This window comes from Saccopteryx bilineata, chromosome 4, assembly GCF_036850765.1.
Source record: "Saccopteryx bilineata isolate mSacBil1 chromosome 4, mSacBil1_pri_phased_curated, whole genome shotgun sequence".
Taxonomy (NCBI): Eukaryota; Metazoa; Chordata; class Mammalia; order Chiroptera; family Emballonuridae; genus Saccopteryx; species Saccopteryx bilineata.
The window spans coordinates 4,363,502-4,381,557 of record NC_089493.1 but is presented as its reverse complement, the minus strand read 5'-3'; the positions used below and the strand labels follow the sequence as shown (position 1 = coordinate 4,381,557).

Sequence of the window (18,056 nt, the reverse complement as noted above, 5' to 3'; positions counted from 1 at the left end):
CGGCCAGGGCACACAGGAGAGGCGCCCATCTGCTTCTCCACCCCTCCCCCTCTCCTTCCTCTCTGTCTCTCTCTTCCCCTCCCGCAGCCGAGGCTCCATTGGAGCAAAGATGGCCCGGGCACTGGGAATGGCTCCTTGGCCTCTGCCCCAGGCGCTCGAGTGGCTCTGGTCGTGGCAAAGCGACGCCCCGGAGGGGCAGAGCGTCGCCCCCTGGTGGGCGTGCCGGGTGGATCCCGGTTGGGCGCATGCGGGAGTCTGTCTGACTGTCTCTTCCCATTTCTAGCTTCAGAAAAAAAAGAAAAAAAGAAAAAACTTCAAGGTAGCTCCTAAGAACGAGGGCGTTTTTATTCTTAGCCTCAGTACAGTGATCAAGGTCAGGGTATGCCATGCTGGAGTACTGTTCTGCAGGCACCATCCATGTTGGCGTGTCTCCTAAAGTCATTCTCCCATGGTCCAGAGCTTGGTTCTGTGTCTGTCTGTGTCATCCTTTTTTGTGTCTCTCATGTCAGCGACATAAGTACAGACAGACTGGTGGTCATAGGGTCAGCTCTCCGCTGGGTTTGTCTGATGCTGGTCCATGATTAGATTCTGGTTGTACATTTTTGGCAGGAATTCTGTTGCGACTTTGTTCTTTCTCCATGTGTCCCATCAGGAAGCTTCTTGACTTTAGAATATATTAAGTGTCACGTATAAAGTACTGGCCTGGGAACTAGAAAAATCAAGTAGTGATTTTCTTAAAGGTATTAATTCAACCACCTTTGAGCATCTGCTGTACATAAGATATGGCAATAGGTATGCAAAGAAATAAAGCCTAGACCCTGTTCCCAAGAAGCTTGAGGTCTTTTGGGGGGAAGATGGGATCACACACCTGACTGTAACACTTGACAGACTCTCAGAGGTGGGGACTACCGTGAAACACGAAGGTTAGTGAGATTGCTTCTGATTAGGGAAGGTCCCTGTAGAAGAAATAATGCAGGAATTGGGGTTTGAGGCTTATTTGGAGTTTTCAGCAGCTGAATATAGATTTTTTAGCAAAGGCACATAACACATTTGGAGAAGGGGACATCTAGTTAATAGTGACTTGGGGTGGGGAAAGGGGTGCACAGCAGGACACAACTGGGAGAGTGTGGGGGCCTGGAATGCCCATTTTTACCCTAACCTGCAGCTGACTTTGTTTATTCAAGTTGATAATGTGACTTAGTGACATATGTGAATGATACAAATTAGTATAAGACCAAATGTAAGTATATATGGCTTTTAACTTGCAGTTGCTAGGGAGGTTAGTTTTAATGAGGCCAAGGTTATCATGTAGCCCGCTTATGAGACAGATGACCTTTGCCTGGTTTCACGGTCCCATGCTACAACCATAATCTCGATTTGATTAGTGCTTATGTAAATGAATAAAGAAAGAGAAGCACTGTGTTTCACTGTTAGGAAAACAGTTTATTCTATTAAGGATCTTTGAATAGGATTTTTAAATTGAAACGTTCCAATGAAATTTAATTTGCAACACAGGGAAGGCTACAGTTATTGATCCTTTAGGAAGGAGACTTTCTGTTCTAGTTTCCTCTGCTTTCTCGTAGCTTGGCGTTTATTAAGCGCGCCCCCGTGATCGACGCAGACAAGCCTGTGTCCTCCCAGCTCCGCGTCCTGACGCTCAGCGAGGACTCACCGTATGAGACCTTGCACTCTTTCATTAGCAATGCCGTGGCACCTTTCTTCAAGTCCTACATCCGGGAGTCCGGCAAGGCAGACAGGTAAAAACCTTCTTGTTTGTTTGTTTGAATCAGATTTCCTGAACGTTCACAAGACACTGGGAAATGACCTAACATTCAGGACTCGAGAGGGTAAAGCTAACAACATAGAGGATATAAATCCATTGCGTTAATAAGATGTATGTCATTAATATTGTACAGACCTGAAACAAGGGCATGGTGTTGGAAACCAATAGTGCACTAAGGATTTTTGTTGTTGTTTTAAATTTTATTTATTGGTTTTTAGAGCGAGAGGAAGGGAGAGAGGCAGATATCAGTCTGTTCCTGTGTGTGCCCTGGCGGGGGATCAAACCAACAACCTTTATGTATCAGGAAGGTGCCCTAACCCACCGAGCTGTCCGGCCAGTGTGTTAGTGCACTAAACCCACCAAGCTACCCGGCCAGTGTGTTAGTGCACTAACTTTTGAGATACTTTCTGTCTTCACAGGGATGGTGATAAGATGGCTCCTTCTGTTGAAAAAAAGATAGCAGAGCTTGAAATGGGACTCCTTCACCTGCAGCAAAACATTGAAATCCCGGAGATCAGCCTGCCAATCCATCCAATTATTACCAATGTTGCAAAGCAGTGCTATGAACGTGGAGAAAAGCCGAAAGTGACCGACTTTGGAGACAAGGTCGAAGACCCGACTTTTCTCAATCAGCTACAGTCTGGAGTTAACCGCTGGATCCGGGAAATTCAGAAAGTAAGAGCACAGCTTGAGAGTGTGTGTGAATGCTTCTCCTCAAGATCGGTGAGAAAACTGGCCGGAGACTTTGTCAGTGAGGTGGATCCTGCAGGGACTGGGGCCATTCCTGCCTCTGGTCCCGGGACCGCTCAGCAGGGGCGGCCACCCAGGGACGTGCGAGTCTGTGTCCTCGCCCTGGGAGCGGAAATCTCACCTCTCTCTGACCTCTGAGCTCAGGTTAAACCACTGACCACTGATAGGCAGGAAATCTACTGGAGATATGAAAATTAAATGGTAATGCATGTGTTTACTTAATGATACTTGCCTGCCTTTATTTATTTATTTAGTTGAATCTGTTGGGGTAACACTGGTTTACAAAATTATACAGGTTTCAGGTGCCTGGTTCTACAACACATCTCTACGCCGTGTTGTGTGTTCATCCTGCAAGTCAGGTCTCCGTCGGTCACCATTTATCTCCCTCCCGTCTCCTGTTTGAACAATGAATATTCTCCCACATGACTTTACGTTTACAGGTGACCAAGCTTGACCGCGACCCCGCCTCAGGCACCGCCCTGCAGGAGATCAGCTTCTGGCTGAACCTGGAGCGAGCGCTGTACCGCATCCAGGAGAAGCGTGAGAGCCCCGAGGTCCTGCTGACGCTGGACATCCTGAAGCACGGCAAGCGCTTCCACGCCACCGTCAGCTTCGACACCGACACGGGTGAGGCGCCTTCCTGGCTGCTTCTGGCTGTCCCGACCTGTCGCCCCTGTCCCCTGGGCAATGAAGGGGACGTTGCCACGTAGCCTCCCGTCCCTCCCAGGGTTTTGAGAACGTGTGAGTGTGGACGGCCACGGGGGTCCCGGCCTGTCCCCTGGTCCTGGGCAGTGAAGGGGACGTTGCCACGTAGCCTCCCGTCCCTCCCAGGGTTTTGAGAACGTGTGAGTGTGGACGGCCACGGGGGTCCCGGCCTGTCGCCCTGTCCCCTGGTCCTGGGCAGTGAAGGGGACGTTGTCACGTAGCCTCCCGTCCCTTCCAGGGTTTTGAGAACGTGTGAGTGTGGACGGCCACGGGGGTCCCGGCCTGTCGCCCTGTCCCCTGGTCCTGGGCAGTGAAGGGGACGTTGTCACGTAGCCTCCCGTCCCTCCCAGGGTTTTGAGAACGTGTGAGTGTGGACGGCCACGGGGGTCCCGGCCTGTCGCCCTGTCCCCTGGTCCTGGGCAGTGAAGGGGACGTTGTCACGTAGCCTCCCGTCCCTCCCAGGGTTTTGAGAACGTGTGAGTGTGGACGGCCACGGGGGTCCCGGCCTGTCGCCCCTGTCCCCTGGTCCTGGGCAATGAAGGGGACGTTGCCACGTAGCCTCCCGTCCCTCCCGGGGTTTTAAGAACGTGTGAGTGTGGACGGCCACGGGAGTCCCGGCCTGTCGCCCAGCGACGTGCTTCCCTCCACAGGCTGTGGCTCTACTGTGGAGTCAGGCGTGCTTTAGGCCAGTGGTTTCCAACCTCAGGCCCGGGACTGGCGCCTGTCTGCCAGAGTTTCATCCCAGCCCGCAGGAGAGGGAGCCACCGATGTGTGGAGATTATAGACCCCCACGAGCTTAGGCAAATTTGCTTATGCTCAGGGTGCACCTGTCTTAGCGATCTCCGAGATAATCCTCCCATTTTCACCGGCCCGGGTATAAAAAGAGTGTGAACCCTGCTCTAGACAGTCCAGGCAGGAAGCCAATTGACACGAAGCAGAAGTTACTTGCCCACCGGGCTGTGGACGGGCTGCGGCTCAGTACTCTCTTCCCCTTTTACCTGCTCCGCCCTCTGACTGCTCCCTCCCTGTTCTGAACGTGGGTGCAGGCCACTATGTTCTGCGTGGGCAGCAGTGTGAGCACGCAGTAGGCAGCGGCCTGGCAAGGGTCGGGCATAGCCACGTTCCCGTGAGACTCTGTGCCCACCAGCATCGGGGCTGCAGCCGTGGCCGTGCTCTTGCCCTCCCGCCAAAGGGCGCGCTCCCGCGTTTCCAATGTTAGAGGGGAATCGGGTAGAAATCATCTCACTGGCCACACAACACGTCGCCTGAGCATTTACTAATGCTGAAAAGTAAACATGGAATTTAAAAAACTTTTTCCATTGATTTGAGGTGGGGGCAGGGGGAGAGAGAGAAGCATCAGCTCGTTCCACTTGGTCTCCCATCCAAGTACTAACCAGGCCCGACCCTGCTTAGCTTCCAAGATCAGACGAGATCAGGAACGTTCAGGGTGGTATGGCCGTAGACATCCCATTTTACTTGGTGTTTCTTTTAGCTGTGCACTCATTGGGTGCTTTTCCTGTGTGCCCCGACCGGGGATTGAACCCATAACCTTAATCTGCCAGGATGACGCTCTAATCGGTGAACCACCCAGCCAGAGCTACCTTGAAGTGTTTTGTAATACCTCTGAAGCCTAGATTTCTTTTTTTTTTTTTTCTTTTGTATTTTTTTTTCTCTGAAGCTGGAAACGGGGAGAGAGAGTCAGACTCCCGCATGCGCCCAACCGGGATCCACCCCGGCACGCCCACCAGGGGGCGTCGCTCTGCTGTGACCAGAGCCACTCTAGCACCTGAGGCTGAGGCCAAGGAGCCATCCCCAGCGCCCGGGCGATCTTTGCTCCAATGGAGCCTCAGCTGCGGGAGGGGTGGAGAAGCAGATGGGCGCTTCTCCTGTGTGCCCTGGCCGGGAATCGAACCTGGGATTTCTGCACGCCAGGCCGATGCTCTACCACTGAGCCAACTGGCCAGGGCCTAGATTTCTTTCTAACACTTTAAAAAAAAACACCTCATGCCAGAGGAAGTAAAAAAATAGATTCTGACCCAGGTTCTTCTGTCATGTCAATAACACATCTAACTTGAGCCTTGGGTATAAAATTTTAATATTATTGTTTTTAGACATGATATAATTCTAATTTCTCTAAACTTATTTGTTATTAGAACATTCAGATAATATAGAAAGGAAAAAGATGAAATGTGAGAGTGTCCCCCACAGCCGTTAGTGTGTGAGTTGACGGAATCTCTTTAACAGGCAAAAGGGAGGTGACACCAGGCTCATCCCATTAGTGACATAGCTTTTTTTTTTTTCTTTCAGATATTAAACAATTTCTGTGTCACTAAATCTTTAGCAACATCAAAATGTTCTGTCATGAGGACCCATTTTGGGTTCCTTACCTAGTATTAAGCCTGGACGGAATATCCTGTAGTTGTATTACTTTTTAATTGAGGCAACATTGACACACACCGTTATGTGAGAGTTGTATTACTTTGTATGAAAACCACTGTCTGTCTGTCTGTCTGAGTCCAGGTCTGAAACAGGCCCTGGAGACCGTGAACGACTACAACCCTCTGATGAAGGACTTCCCCCTGAACGACCTGCTGTCTGCCACCGAGCTGGACAAGATCAGGCAGGCCCTGGTGGCCATCTTCACCCACCTGAGGAAGATCCGGAACACAAAGTACCCCATTCAGAGGGCGCTACGCTTGGTGGAGGCCATTTCAAGAGACTTGAGTTCTCAGTTACTCAAAGTACTAGGCACCAGAAAGCTAATGCATGTTGCTTATGAGGAATTTGAAAAAGTACGTTTCCATCTATCAAATACCAGTCTCGGGGGCCCTGAGATGAAACCGAGCTTTAAAATAACAGGCGTCCCTTCTGAAATTACACCCTAGGTCATGGTCGCGTGCTTTGAAGTGTTTCAGACTTGGGATGACGAGTATGAGAAGCTGCAGGTGCTGCTGAGAGACATTGTCAAGAGGAAGAGGGAAGAGAACCTGAAGATGGTGTGGCGCATCAACCCCGCGCACCGGAAGCTGCAGGCGCGCCTGGACCAGATGCGGAAGTTCCGGCGCCAGCACGAGCAGCTGAGAGCCGTCATCGTCAGGGTCCTGCGGCCCCAGGTGTGCTCCCACTCGGGGGATCCTCACGCGCAGCCTGTTAGTGGGCCCCCTTTCTTTTTAGAATGAACTAGTTTTCGTTTTGCACTGTTAACACTTGTTCTTGTTAGTACTTCCGTATCAGTTTTCAGGTTGCTGCCGTTATCTTCAGTGTTCTGTGTCGCATACTTTCAGTCCAGGTCTTGGACAGTTTCTGTCCATTCGTTCTCACCCTCAAGCGGCATGGACGTCAGGGCCAGAGCAGCAGGACTCTAAACCATAACTCATCATCAAGCTACACAGCTTTGTGACTTGGACACATCCTTTAATTTTTCTTCAGGTTCCACATCTGCAAAATGTGGTGGACAATATTCCACGTGCCTGAGGTTTATTAAAGTAACCAAATGATTCGTTTTCTTCATATGTGCATTTTTTTCTCTTCTCATCTCAACTTTCTCTTCTCCTCACCAGTGCTTCTCTTCTCTTACAAATCCCAGCCCAGAAATGCAAGGTGCATTGAGACTTCTAGGTAGCGGGGTTGGTAAATGGGTATGATAAAGCTGATATACAGCAAATGTTGATTGACTGAGTGTTAATTAAACCCTAGGTAGGGGTGGAGTTGTTCAGGCCATAATTCTTTCAATCTTCCTGTAGTTGGAAAATCTCTGTAATAAAACATTAGGGGAATCTCAGTCTAGAAGTTGTGCTGTCTAGGAAGCTTCACGCACTGATTGGGGTGCCTTGTGCCTGGGAGGCACCCCAATCCTCAGTAATGAACCCTCAGCACCCATTCACTCGGTGTGGTACCAGTGTGTGTGTAGTGCATGCTGGCATGAGCGTTCACCTGTGTTGTGCTCGGGAGCATTTGGGGACTAGTGCCAAGTCCTCTAGCATAGGGTTTTTTTCCTTTCTTTTTATATTTTTCCGAAGCTGGAAACAGGGAGAGACAGTCAGACAGACTCCCACATGCGCCCGACCGGGATCCACCCGGCACGCCCACCAGGGGGCGATGCTCTGCCCCTCGGGGGCATCGCTCTGCTGCAACCAGAGCCACTCTAGCGCCTGGGGCAGAGGCCAAGGAGCCATCCCCAGCGCCCAGGCCATCTTTGCTCCAATGGAGCCCTGGCTGCGGGAGGGGAAGAGAGAGAGAGGAAGGAGGGAGGGGGGTGGAGAAGCAAATGGGCGCCTCTCCTATGTGCCCTGGCCAGGAATCGAACCCGGGTCCCCCGCATGCCAGGCCGACGCTCTACCGCTGAGCCAACCAGCCAGGGCCTCCTTTCTTTTTCCATTGATTTGAGGGGGTGGGGAAGTCAACTTGTTGCACTTGATTATTCCATCTACCTAGGGCTTCTGAGCCCCTTTGCCAGGCACCTCTTCTCGTGCATCATTTATTTAAAGAGTGTTATATATTCTTTCCTTCTTTTTCTTTTTTCTTTTTTAAGACAGGGAAATGAGAAGCATCAGCTCATAGTTGCGGCACCTTAGTTATTTATTGATTGTTTCTCATATGTGCCTTGACCGGGGGTGACAGCTGAGCCAGTGTCATTGGGGTTCAAACCTGAACACTCAGCTCCCAGGTTGATACTCTATCCACTGCACCACCACTGGTCAGGCCAGATTTTCAGTCTAGTAGGGCTCATTGGAGTCTCTGGTGTGGGTGTAATTTCCCAGCGCAGCCCTTCTCAGAGTCCCGTTCCGGAATCTTCTTTTAAATGTGGTGCTGTTCTCCCAGCAGCAGAGTTCCAGGTTTTCCTGCCTGGGCTCAGGGTGGGAGCCCCTCCCGGTGGGAGCCCCTCGCGCCAACACCCTGAGCCCACTGTCCTTACCGGTGTGGTGGCACCGTGGTGGGGAGACGCTGGCCAGGTTGCTGGCTGCCTGCGGTTCTTTTCCACTGTCCTGAAATAGGTTTGAACGTTCTGTCCAGTGTTTGTCATCACATCGCCATTACCAGCAGTCCTCAGAATGTCTTAAATGCATAAAATGCATACGTTTACAGAAGTTATGACTCAGTAATTTATATGTTCCTCCATGAACACAAGATAACAAGATCTAGCCACAGGCCTAGTACCATATCTCTAAAGCAGAGACGAGCGTGAGTGAGACTTCGGGGTAGGACAGCTGCAATGTGATGGGTGGTGCAGACCGGTGACAGAGTCGGACAACTGCCAACCACTGTGACTGTTGCATTCGTAATTGTAGGACGTGATAAATTTTATACAGGGGCCGATAAAAATAAGGCTTTTATTTTTCCCAAATTCACGGACTGTCTAGATTTCATCCAAGACATCATGGACCCAGGTCAAGACCCCACCTAGCGCTCTGGTCCTGTGGGAGTGGCTGTGAGCCGTGCAGGGCAGTCTGGGGCTTCTCTGGAGTGGCTGTGAGCCGTGCAGGGCAGTCTGGGGCTTCTCTGGAGTGGCTGTGAGCCGTGCAGGGCAGTCTGGGGCTCTCTGCTCGCTCCCGTAGTAGTGGGTGGAGAACTGAGTGGCGGTCTCTGGTTTTCCTCCAACTGTCCCTCGGTTGTGTACTTACCCGTAGGTTATAAATGAAGGTTTTAAAAATCAAACAGGGAAACTACGTTGGACCCTGAGTTTGTACGTAGCACTCCTGTGAATTACTGCACTTTCATGGGCAGTTGAACTGCCGACTAAACATTGCAAAGGGAAATAGCAAAGCCCAGGTTTCAACACGTGTTAGTTTTGCTTCGTAAGCAGAGAAACTCCGTTGTCAGATCTGCACAAAGTGCAGAGTGGAATGCACTCCGTCGTGATTTACTGGCTTTGTTGAGCTGTGGTTGTAAAGGGTCAGGTGTGCAGCAAGATACCAGTCTTCACCGGTAACCTCCTGTCACGAACCCTTCCCTTCCCTTCCCTTCAGGTCACGGCGGTCGCACAGCAGAATCAAGGGGAGGTGCCGGAGCCCCAGGACATGAAAGTAGCCGAGGTTCTCTTCGATGCTGCCGACGCAAACGCTATCGAGGAGGTGAACCTTGCCTACGAGAATGTCAAGGAGGTGGACGGCCTGGATGTTTCCAAAGAGGGCACCGAGGCGTGGGAGGCTGCGATGAAGAGATACGACGAGCGAATCGACAGGGTGGAGACCCGCATCACGGCTCGCCTCCGCGATCAGCTTGGCACCGCCAAGAATGCCAACGAAATGTTCAGGATTTTCTCCAGGTTCAACGCGCTGTTTGTCCGACCCCACATCCGTGGAGCCATCCGCGAGTACCAGACCCAGCTGATCCAGCGCGTGAAAGACGACATCGAGTCCCTTCACGACAAGTTCAAAGTGCAGTACCCGCAGAGCCAGGCCTGCAAGATGAGCCACGTGCGCGACCTGCCGCCCGTGTCGGGCTCCATCATCTGGGCGAAGCAGATCGACAGGCAGCTGACCGCCTACATGAAGCGCGTGGAGGACGTCCTGGGCAAGGGCTGGGAGAACCACGTGGAGGGGCAGAAGCTGAAGCAGGACGGCGACAGTTTCCGCATGAAGCTCAACACGCAGGAGATCTTTGACGACTGGGCCCGCAAGGTGCAGCAGCGGAACCTGGGCGTCTCGGGTCGCATCTTCACCATCGAGAGCGCGCGGGTCCGGGGCCGCTCCGGGAACGTCCTCAAGCTCAAGGTCAACTTCCTCCCGGAGATCATCACCCTCTCCAAGGAGGTGCGGAACCTCAAGTGGCTGGGCTTCCGGGTGCCGCTGGCCATTGTGAACAAGGCCCACCAGGCCAACCAGCTGTACCCCTTCGCCATCTCCCTGATTGAGAGCGTGCGCACCTACGAGCGCACCTGCGAGAAGGTGGAGGAGCGCAGCACCATCTCGCTGCTGGTGGCCGGCCTCAAGAAGGAGGTGCAGGCCCTGGTCGCCGAGGGCATCGCGCTGGTGTGGGAGTCCTACAAGCTCGACCCATACGTGCAGCGCCTGGCAGAGACTGTCTTCAACTTCCAGGAGAAGGTGTGTTCCCGGGGGGAGCGTGGCGCGGCCACAGCTAACGGACCACGCCAGGCCCCCCGTCAGCGTGCGGGCTTGTTACAGCAGGGCTGTGGGAGCTGACAGGGAGGGGCCCTCTCCCTCTCCGCGCTGTTGGATGGGGTCGGGGCTTGAGAGAGGCCGGCGGACGCCCTAGCTGAGAGCTCAGTGGAGGGATGACAGGTGGATGCAGGAGGCGGGCAGGGAAAGGAGAGCTCGGGCACTGCTGTCTGGACGGCGGGCTCTGCATCCTGCTGTCCTCACCCGGCCCCTGCTGCCAGGCAGCCGGTGTCCAGGCTGGGGCCCCAGGGCAGTGAGCACATTTCACTCCCTGCTCCCAGACCTGCCCTCAGGTCACCCCTCCAAGAGCAGGAGGGGGTGGGGGGACAAGCTGACAGTTTCCATACATTCCCTCCCTCTCACTCCAGTAGGATCAGCTGTTTATGGAAGACCTCTGTCTCAAGCATTTGTTAATTGAGAATAAGTAAAATTAACAGGTGTTTTACAACTGAATACCCTTTCCTTTAGGTGGATGACCTGTTGATTATTGAAGAAAAAATAGACCTGGAAGTCCGTTCCCTGGAAACCTGTATGTACGACCATAAGACTTTCTCAGAGATCCTGAACAGAGTCCAGAAAGCCGTGGACGACTTGAACCTGCACTCGTATTCCAACCTGCCCATCTGGGTCAACAAGCTTGACATGGAGGTGAGAGGGGGCCGCAGGAGGCCAAGGCCCGTTCTCTGCTGTCAGCGCAGGGCGGTCCTGCTCCATATGCCCACCAGGTTGTTATTGGGAAGCTTTTCATAAGGACAGAGCTGAGGTGTGGCGCTCACGGTACTGGCGGCTGTTCCATGGGGGAGGCAGGGCGTGTGGGAATGGAGAACTCTCTGTTCCGGGTGTGTGACAGCCTGCTGTCTTCCCTGCCCCCCTAACGTAGGGTGTCCCTCCGGGTGTGTGACAGCCTGCTGTCCTCCCTGCCCTCCTAACGTAGGGTGTCCCTCCGGGTGTGTGACAGCCTGCTGTCCTTCCTGCCCCCCTAACGTAGGGTGTCCCTCCGGGTGTGTGACAACCTGCTTGTCCTCCCTGCCCCCCTAACGTAGGGTGTCCCTCCGGGTGTGTGACAGCCTGCTGTCCTCCCTGCCCTCCTAACGTAGGGTGTCCCTCCAGCCCCCCCCCCCCGGCATTCTTCTCTGGTAACCTGCCCTTCTCCACCACACACGTTACAGAGAGCTGCCCAACAACAAACACCGAGTCGAGGTGTGTGGGAAGTGGGGTTGGGCAGCAGAGAGAGGATGTGTGTAGCGTACTTGTCACCACCCTTGGCTTTCTGTTTTGTTTTTGTTTTTTGATTTTCATTTATTGATTTTAGAGAGGAGAGAGAGAAAGGCAGGGGGTGATGGGAGAGCAGGAAGCATCAACTCATAGTTGCTTATCGTATGTGCACTGACTGGGCAAGCCCGAGGTTTCCAACCGGCAACCGCAGCATTCCAGGTTGACACTTTACCCACTGCAGCACCATGGGTCAGGCCCACTGGCTTTCTTATTGGTGGACATCCCTGACAATCTCAGGAAGGAGGATATTTCCAAAGCTGTTTGTGGCTCATAGCTTTTTTCTTTCCTTCCCTTTTAGACCAAGTGGATAGACCAGTTGCAGCGTGTCCACACAGTGGGCACTAACAGCTAGCAGCCTCGCTTGTCTGGGCCCACGGCAGGTCCTGTTTCCGAACAGCTGCCCTCAGGGCATTACCCAGGGAGGCTGGCTCTTCCCAGAGACAGACAGACATCCTGTTTGTAGAACAGCTGTCTCACTCTGGATCATAGAGGAGACTTTGTCTGATCATTTACTTGTGACAGAATGGCCGCTGTGTAGGGTGACGGACTGATAATGGTGATCATTTCGCAATACATACAAATATCAAATCATTATATTGTGCCGGAAATGAATACAATGTTACATGTCACTAATGACTCAGTAAAAAGGAAAAGGGAATGGTTGACCTTCACATTATAGTTCTCCACTTTTGTCGGCAAGGCAGCCAGGCAGGAAAACACTTGTGAGTTTTCTATCATGTTAAATACCAAGCCCTTTGTTTGTGTTCGTCTCCTTGTCCCTGATAAGCTTGGAGGACCAGTGGGCTGGCCCTCAGGAGGAGGGCATGGTCAGCCCCATGAGGCGTCACCTGAGCTGAAGGACGTGTGGAAGTGAGGCTCGGTGCAGCGAGGGGGTGGCAGTTAGTGACGCTTGATCTTTGGCCTGACACCTCTGCCTTCTGCTTACTGTGCTCTGGGAGCCGAATTGTGGCAGAATCGCTGTTCTTCAATGCTCCTCCTCCCTCTGTAGATTGAAAGAATCCTGGGTGTCCGCCTGCAAGCTGGCCTGAGAGCATGGACCCAGGTGCTGCTGGGACAGGCTGAGGACAAGGCGGAGGTCGACATGGACACGGACGCGCCGCAAGTCAGTCACAAGCCTGGCGGGGAACCCAAGATCAAAGTGAGTTTGCCAGAGCGTGCCGTCTGCGAGTAGAGACACCTAGAACTGGCTTCACCTGCTCCGTTTTCTTTCTTTCAATGCTTAAAAAGTGTTTTCATTTTGGATATTATAGATATTTATCCCCAGAGCATACATTTTAACATACTGAGATTCAGGAAAGCAGATGAATGTGTCCAAGTGCTAGAGCCATCCAGTGGAGATGGGGGCTGGGGGTGTTCCTGATGAGGTCCGGCACTGGTGGTGACGGGGACGTACCGACAGTGGGCCTGCATCCGTGTCACGGGAGCCTGACAGCTAAGGCCGGCCTGTGTCCCCACTTCAGTGTCACTGGCCTCTCAGGGACCGTGGTCACTCTGTTAAGAGGTCATCACGTACCCCACATCAGATGGAACTTCACTGAGCACCGCGTGCGAAGGTCCTACCCTTGGACATATCAGCCTTCGGGGCGCAGGCCCCAGACCCGGCGTGTGGACAATCACACCTGGTCAGAGAGCCGCCGTGGTTCACTGAAGTGCCCTAGCTGAGGGAAGGTGACGCATCGTCACCGTGTTGTTGAACTAGATTGCTGAGCGAGGCATGACCTCTTCCCTTCGCAGAATGTCGTTCATGAGCTCAGAATAACCAATCAGGTCATCTATCTGAATCCGCCCATTGAAGAGTGCAGGTACAAGCTGTACCAGGAGATGTTTGCCTGGAAGATGATTGTGCTGTCTCTCCCCAGGATCCAGAGTCAGAGGTACCAGGTGAGCCTCCTGACCAGGCCGTCCTCAGGCCGTCTGTGTGCTTTGTTCTCCTGGTCACTTCCCATTTGTCCCTCCTGTGGTCCCTCCTGGGCAGTGATCCCTCACCCTCCAGCCGTCTGGTCTCCCTGCCCCTTGGCTGTGCCTACTGCTCTGCCAGCGCTGTTTGCCCAGGGACACCGGACTCCACCCTGCAGGTGTGGCTTCTCAGCCCAGGAGAAGTGAGAGCTGCAGGATTGAAGGGCACACTCCCTTCGGGATGCACTTTTTCTTGGCTCTCTCAGTTCCCTCCCCCCTTGCTGGCAGGTCCCCTCTCCTGGTTCCTTGCTTCCCCTCTTCCAGCCTCTCGCTGTCCAGGGAGAGGTCCTCCCCACAACTCTGCTCCCTCCGGGCGTCGGCCTCAGATGCCAGCTGTGTGCTGCCAGCTCCAGGCCTTCTGTCCTGCTGCCCCCATGGCCACTCCGCCGGGCCGTCTGATGGTCGTGCGGACTGGGCGTCTCCCGTCCCCCTCCCTCAAGTTTGCTCCTCCCCAGTCTTCTCAGTCCCATCCTTCAACTCGCTCGGGCCCAAAACCGTCCGTTCATTCCTGCCCCAGCTCCCGCGAGGCCCCGTTCTCTTGCTCAGAAGACTGCGTTTCCCTCCTGACTGGTCTCTGTCTGCCTTGCCCCAACACCTGTTTTCTGCACAACGGCCAGTCGGGCTGTGTGCTGATCCTGACACTGCTCCTCCCAGGGCCTGCTAATGGCCTCCTGTCCCTCTGAGCACAGAAGCTTGTGTCAGCTGCAGCTTGCTGGGCACCACGTGGTAGTGGCGTTTGCCTCCCCCTTGCCGACTCCGCTCTGGCCACACTGGACTCTTGCTCGTCCTCACATGCCGGGCAGACTCTTGGCACTTGCTGATCTCTGTTCACAATCCCTGGCGGCAAAATTCACATGGCTCTCTACCTCCCTGCTGGTCTTTGCCACAGTGTCCCCTCCTCAGTGAGGCCTTCCCGGACCTCCCCTCCCCACACTGCTGCCCTCCGCTTTCCTGCGTTTCCTCACAGTACTTCTCAGCATCCAGCACCCTGTACATTTCCCATTTCCCCAGTGGTCTCTCAGAGACTGTTGTCTGTTGATTGTACCCACAGTAGTGTCGTCAGCTCCATCAGCCAGGCTGGTGTAAAGCTTTGGTTGTGGTCACGTCACCTTGGACGCTGCCCTCAGGGCCCTCTCAGAGGAGAGATGCTGCCCCTGGGGCCCACTCTGGGGCCGGCTGTCCGCTCCTGCGGCTGGCGTGCTCTCGGCCATGTTGTGCTGGTGGTGATGCCATGTCTTCTAGCTTGTGGTTGATCTCTTCCTTTCATTGCCTTGACAAATTAAATGTAACTAGGCTTCTGGCCTCCTGTGACTGAGTAAGCGGATGTTCTCCCTAAACGCTGTTTTAGTTGTGGGCTGTTCTCCCGTTCACTCTAACTGAGAAGTGGCGCTGAGATGAACAGTCCTGCAGACACTTGTGTTCGTGGTCATCTCCGGCTTTGCTTGGCTAGGTGGGCGTACATTACGAGCTGACTGAAGAAGAGAAATTCTATCGGAACGCTTTAACACGGATGCCCGATGGCCCCGTGGCCCTGGAAGAGTCCTACTCCGCAGTCATGGGCATTGTAACTGAAGTCGAGCAGTACGTCAAGGTGAGAAGCTCCAGATTCCTCCTTCACGCGTAGCAGTGTGCGCTGTGGTGAATGTGGAGGTACAGTGTGGTGAATGAGGAGGTACAGTGTGGTGAATGTGGAGGTACAGTGTGGTGAATGTGGAGGTACAGTGTGGTGAATGTGGAGGTACAGTGTGGTGAATGAGGAGGTACAGTGTGGTGAATGAGGAGGTACAGTGTGGTGAATGAGGAGGTACAGTGTGGTGAATGTGGAGGTACAGTGTGGTGAATGAGGAGGTACAGTGTGGTGAATGTGGAGGTACAGTGTGGTGAATGAGGAGGTACAGTGTGAAAAACCGACTGGCACCCGACTGTGGTCTTTGTCTGCAGGTTTGGCTTCAGTATCAGTGCTTGTGGGACATGCAGGCCGAGAACATCTACAACAGACTCGGGGAAGATCTCAACAAGTGGCAGGCTCTCCTGGTCCAGATAAGGAAGGCCAGAGGGACGTTCGACAACGCAGAAACCAAGAAGGAGTTTGGACCGGTAGTCATAGATTACGGCAAGGTGAGCCCTGCTGTCTTGGTGGAAGGTGCCGGGTGTTCGAAGGTAGATTCTCTCTCTCTTTGACTGAAAGGAAGTGGGAGTGCGGACGTCCGCTGAAAGAATGGGCGCTCTGTCTTATGCTCACTCACCTGCAGGTGCAGTCCAAGGTGAACCTGAAGTATGACTCTTGGCATAAGGAGGTTCTCAGCAAGTTTGGGCAGATGCTTGGGTCCAACATGACAGAATTCCACTCCCAGATCTCCAAGGTGAGGACCCGCACCCGCCAGTGTAGGAGTCTGCCGGCTGACCTGGGCCCGAGTTACATTCTCTGTTCTCTCAACAGTCTCGCCAAGAGCTGGAGCAGCACTCCGTGGACACGGCCAGCACCTCCGACGCAGTGACCTTCATCACCTATGTGCAGTCTCTGAAGCGGAAGATCAAGCAGTTTGAGAAGCAAGTGGAGGTGAGCTCTAGGAAGAGCTCAGGTTCTCACTGTGCTCTGACTCACCACCAGCCCCGCAGGCGCCGTTGGTCAGGCACTGCATCCGCAGAACACTGTGCTGTGCCCCCATGTGCTTGTTAACGTGAGGGCACAGCCACCCGGGCATCTGCAGTCTGAAACGCTGTGCAGGTGATTCCTCTGCATATGAGGTTTGAGAACCTGTGCTTTTTGTCTTGTAAGGTCTTTTAGTTGTTGATCGTCAAACCATCAACCTTGAATTTCCTTTCTGTGATTTGGGAGGGAGGGTGAAGAAACAGCTCCAGGGCACAGTGGCCCCCATCGCCCTCTGGGTGCAGCCGGGTGCAGAGCAGGCGTGCCAGGACGGGTTCTCTCTGGTGACCGCAGCACTCCGGGGGCCTCTGGAGAAGGCACACATGTTGCTGTCTGTCCTGTAGCCACTGTGGTCCCCGTCACAGGCTCTGACGGTGGTTTCCTTACTGTTAAAAGGTAAACTGAATTGTTTCCTTAATAACTCTCAAAGCTCTACCGCAACGGTCAGCGCCTGCTTGAAAAGCAGAGGTTCCAGTTCCCGCCGTCCTGGCTGTACATCGACAACATCGAGGGCGAGTGGGGGGCCTTCAACGACATCATGCGGCGGAAGGACTCGGCCATTCAGCAGCAGGTGGCGAACCTGCAGATGAAGATCGTCCAGGAGGACCGGGCCGTGGAAAGCCGCACCACCGACCTGCTGACCGACTGGGAGAAGACCAAGCCTGTCACAGTGAGTTGGCCCCGCCGGCCCCGCAGGTCCCTAAACCAACCACACGGTCTGGTGTCTTTCTTTTGAACTAAAAGGTGTTGCCGTGGCTTAGCTTTCTAGTACTGAAGACTTTCTCTTTTGCAATTAAAAAGCAGTACTTAGAGATAGTGTAGTTGAAAATGTTAATAGCAGCTTCAGCCTCTTAACCCAGACCCCTCCATGACAAGCCCCTCAGTCAGGAGCTGGTTTTAAAGATCAAAGTGTTTCTGCTCTGAAGTTATCCTCTTACTTAACGCACTCAAAAATAGGAATTTAATTCCTCACAGGCAAAGGCCGAGTCTCACGCTGCTGCTGGCTCTGTGCCGTGGAAGGCCCCTTCTCTGTCATTGACATCACAGTTGTTGGCCTTCTCTCCCCAGAACCTTCCAAACCCGGTCTTCTTGGCTTGTCCAGTATTGGTCGAGCTCTGACTGGGTCCTAGGAGTCACATCAGGCATGGGGGTACAGTAGTGAACAAAAAGGGCAGGAGTTCTCTCCCATGAGAGACGGATAAGGACAGGGCAGGGAAACATGGGTTTTCAGTCATGGTGACATGTGCCGTGGGCAGGGCGAGGGCCTGGCGAAGGGGTGCCCATGGTCCAGCACTGTGTCAGGGAAGGCCGTGCAGGAAGGTGCTGTGTGTGGAGCCTGGACCAGGGCAGTGGGCACGTCATGCGGGCAGCCTGCAGCTGGGTCGGCTGGGGGACACGATCCCAGGCCAGGTGAGTGGGTGGCGGCAGAGCCAGTGCTATCACTCATTTAGGAACATAACACGTATAAACCTGGACAAGAAAGGTATTGAGATGCCCTGAGTTAACCTGGTCTTGTCGTTTGAGGAGGCCAGTTTTCCACACCAGGCCTGGTGGCCAGTGTCGCCGCCTACCGTCTGCTAGTCCCAGAGGTTCCTTGTCTGTATCTGATTTGGGTTCAAGGAGTCCTTGTCTTAATATGGTCTCTGAAGCAAATTAAGTGAGGGATGAGGATTGATCAGTAGGCAAGGTTCTCTTCACCAGAACCTGACTGGCTCTCACCACCTCCCCTGTTGGTGACGTGTTGTGTTGGGACCGTCACTGGTGTTTCCTGTTGCCACCCTGAGTCATCGCCATGGAG

At 53.6% G+C, this 18,056-nt stretch overlaps 1 protein-coding gene across 1 annotated transcript in view; it reads left to right on the top strand.

Moving 5' to 3' along the window:
• DYNC1H1 (dynein cytoplasmic 1 heavy chain 1) overlaps positions 1–18,056 on the top strand; it is a 68,155-nt gene that overhangs the window by 11,873 nt on the left and 38,226 nt on the right. Inside the window, exons 3-16 of the mRNA XM_066273661.1 lie at positions 1,584–1,757; positions 2,203–2,458; positions 2,974–3,160; positions 5,759–6,030; positions 6,124–6,351; positions 9,205–10,281; positions 10,825–11,004; positions 12,641–12,790; positions 13,387–13,533; positions 15,059–15,199; positions 15,550–15,726; positions 15,861–15,971; positions 16,049–16,168; positions 16,689–16,928. Coding sequence (XP_066129758.1) covers positions 1,584–1,757; positions 2,203–2,458; positions 2,974–3,160; positions 5,759–6,030; positions 6,124–6,351; positions 9,205–10,281; positions 10,825–11,004; positions 12,641–12,790; positions 13,387–13,533; positions 15,059–15,199; positions 15,550–15,726; positions 15,861–15,971; positions 16,049–16,168; positions 16,689–16,928 — 3,460 coding nt within the window. The remainder of the gene's footprint in view (positions 1–1,583; positions 1,758–2,202; positions 2,459–2,973; positions 3,161–5,758; positions 6,031–6,123; positions 6,352–9,204; positions 10,282–10,824; positions 11,005–12,640; positions 12,791–13,386; positions 13,534–15,058; positions 15,200–15,549; positions 15,727–15,860; positions 15,972–16,048; positions 16,169–16,688; positions 16,929–18,056) is intronic.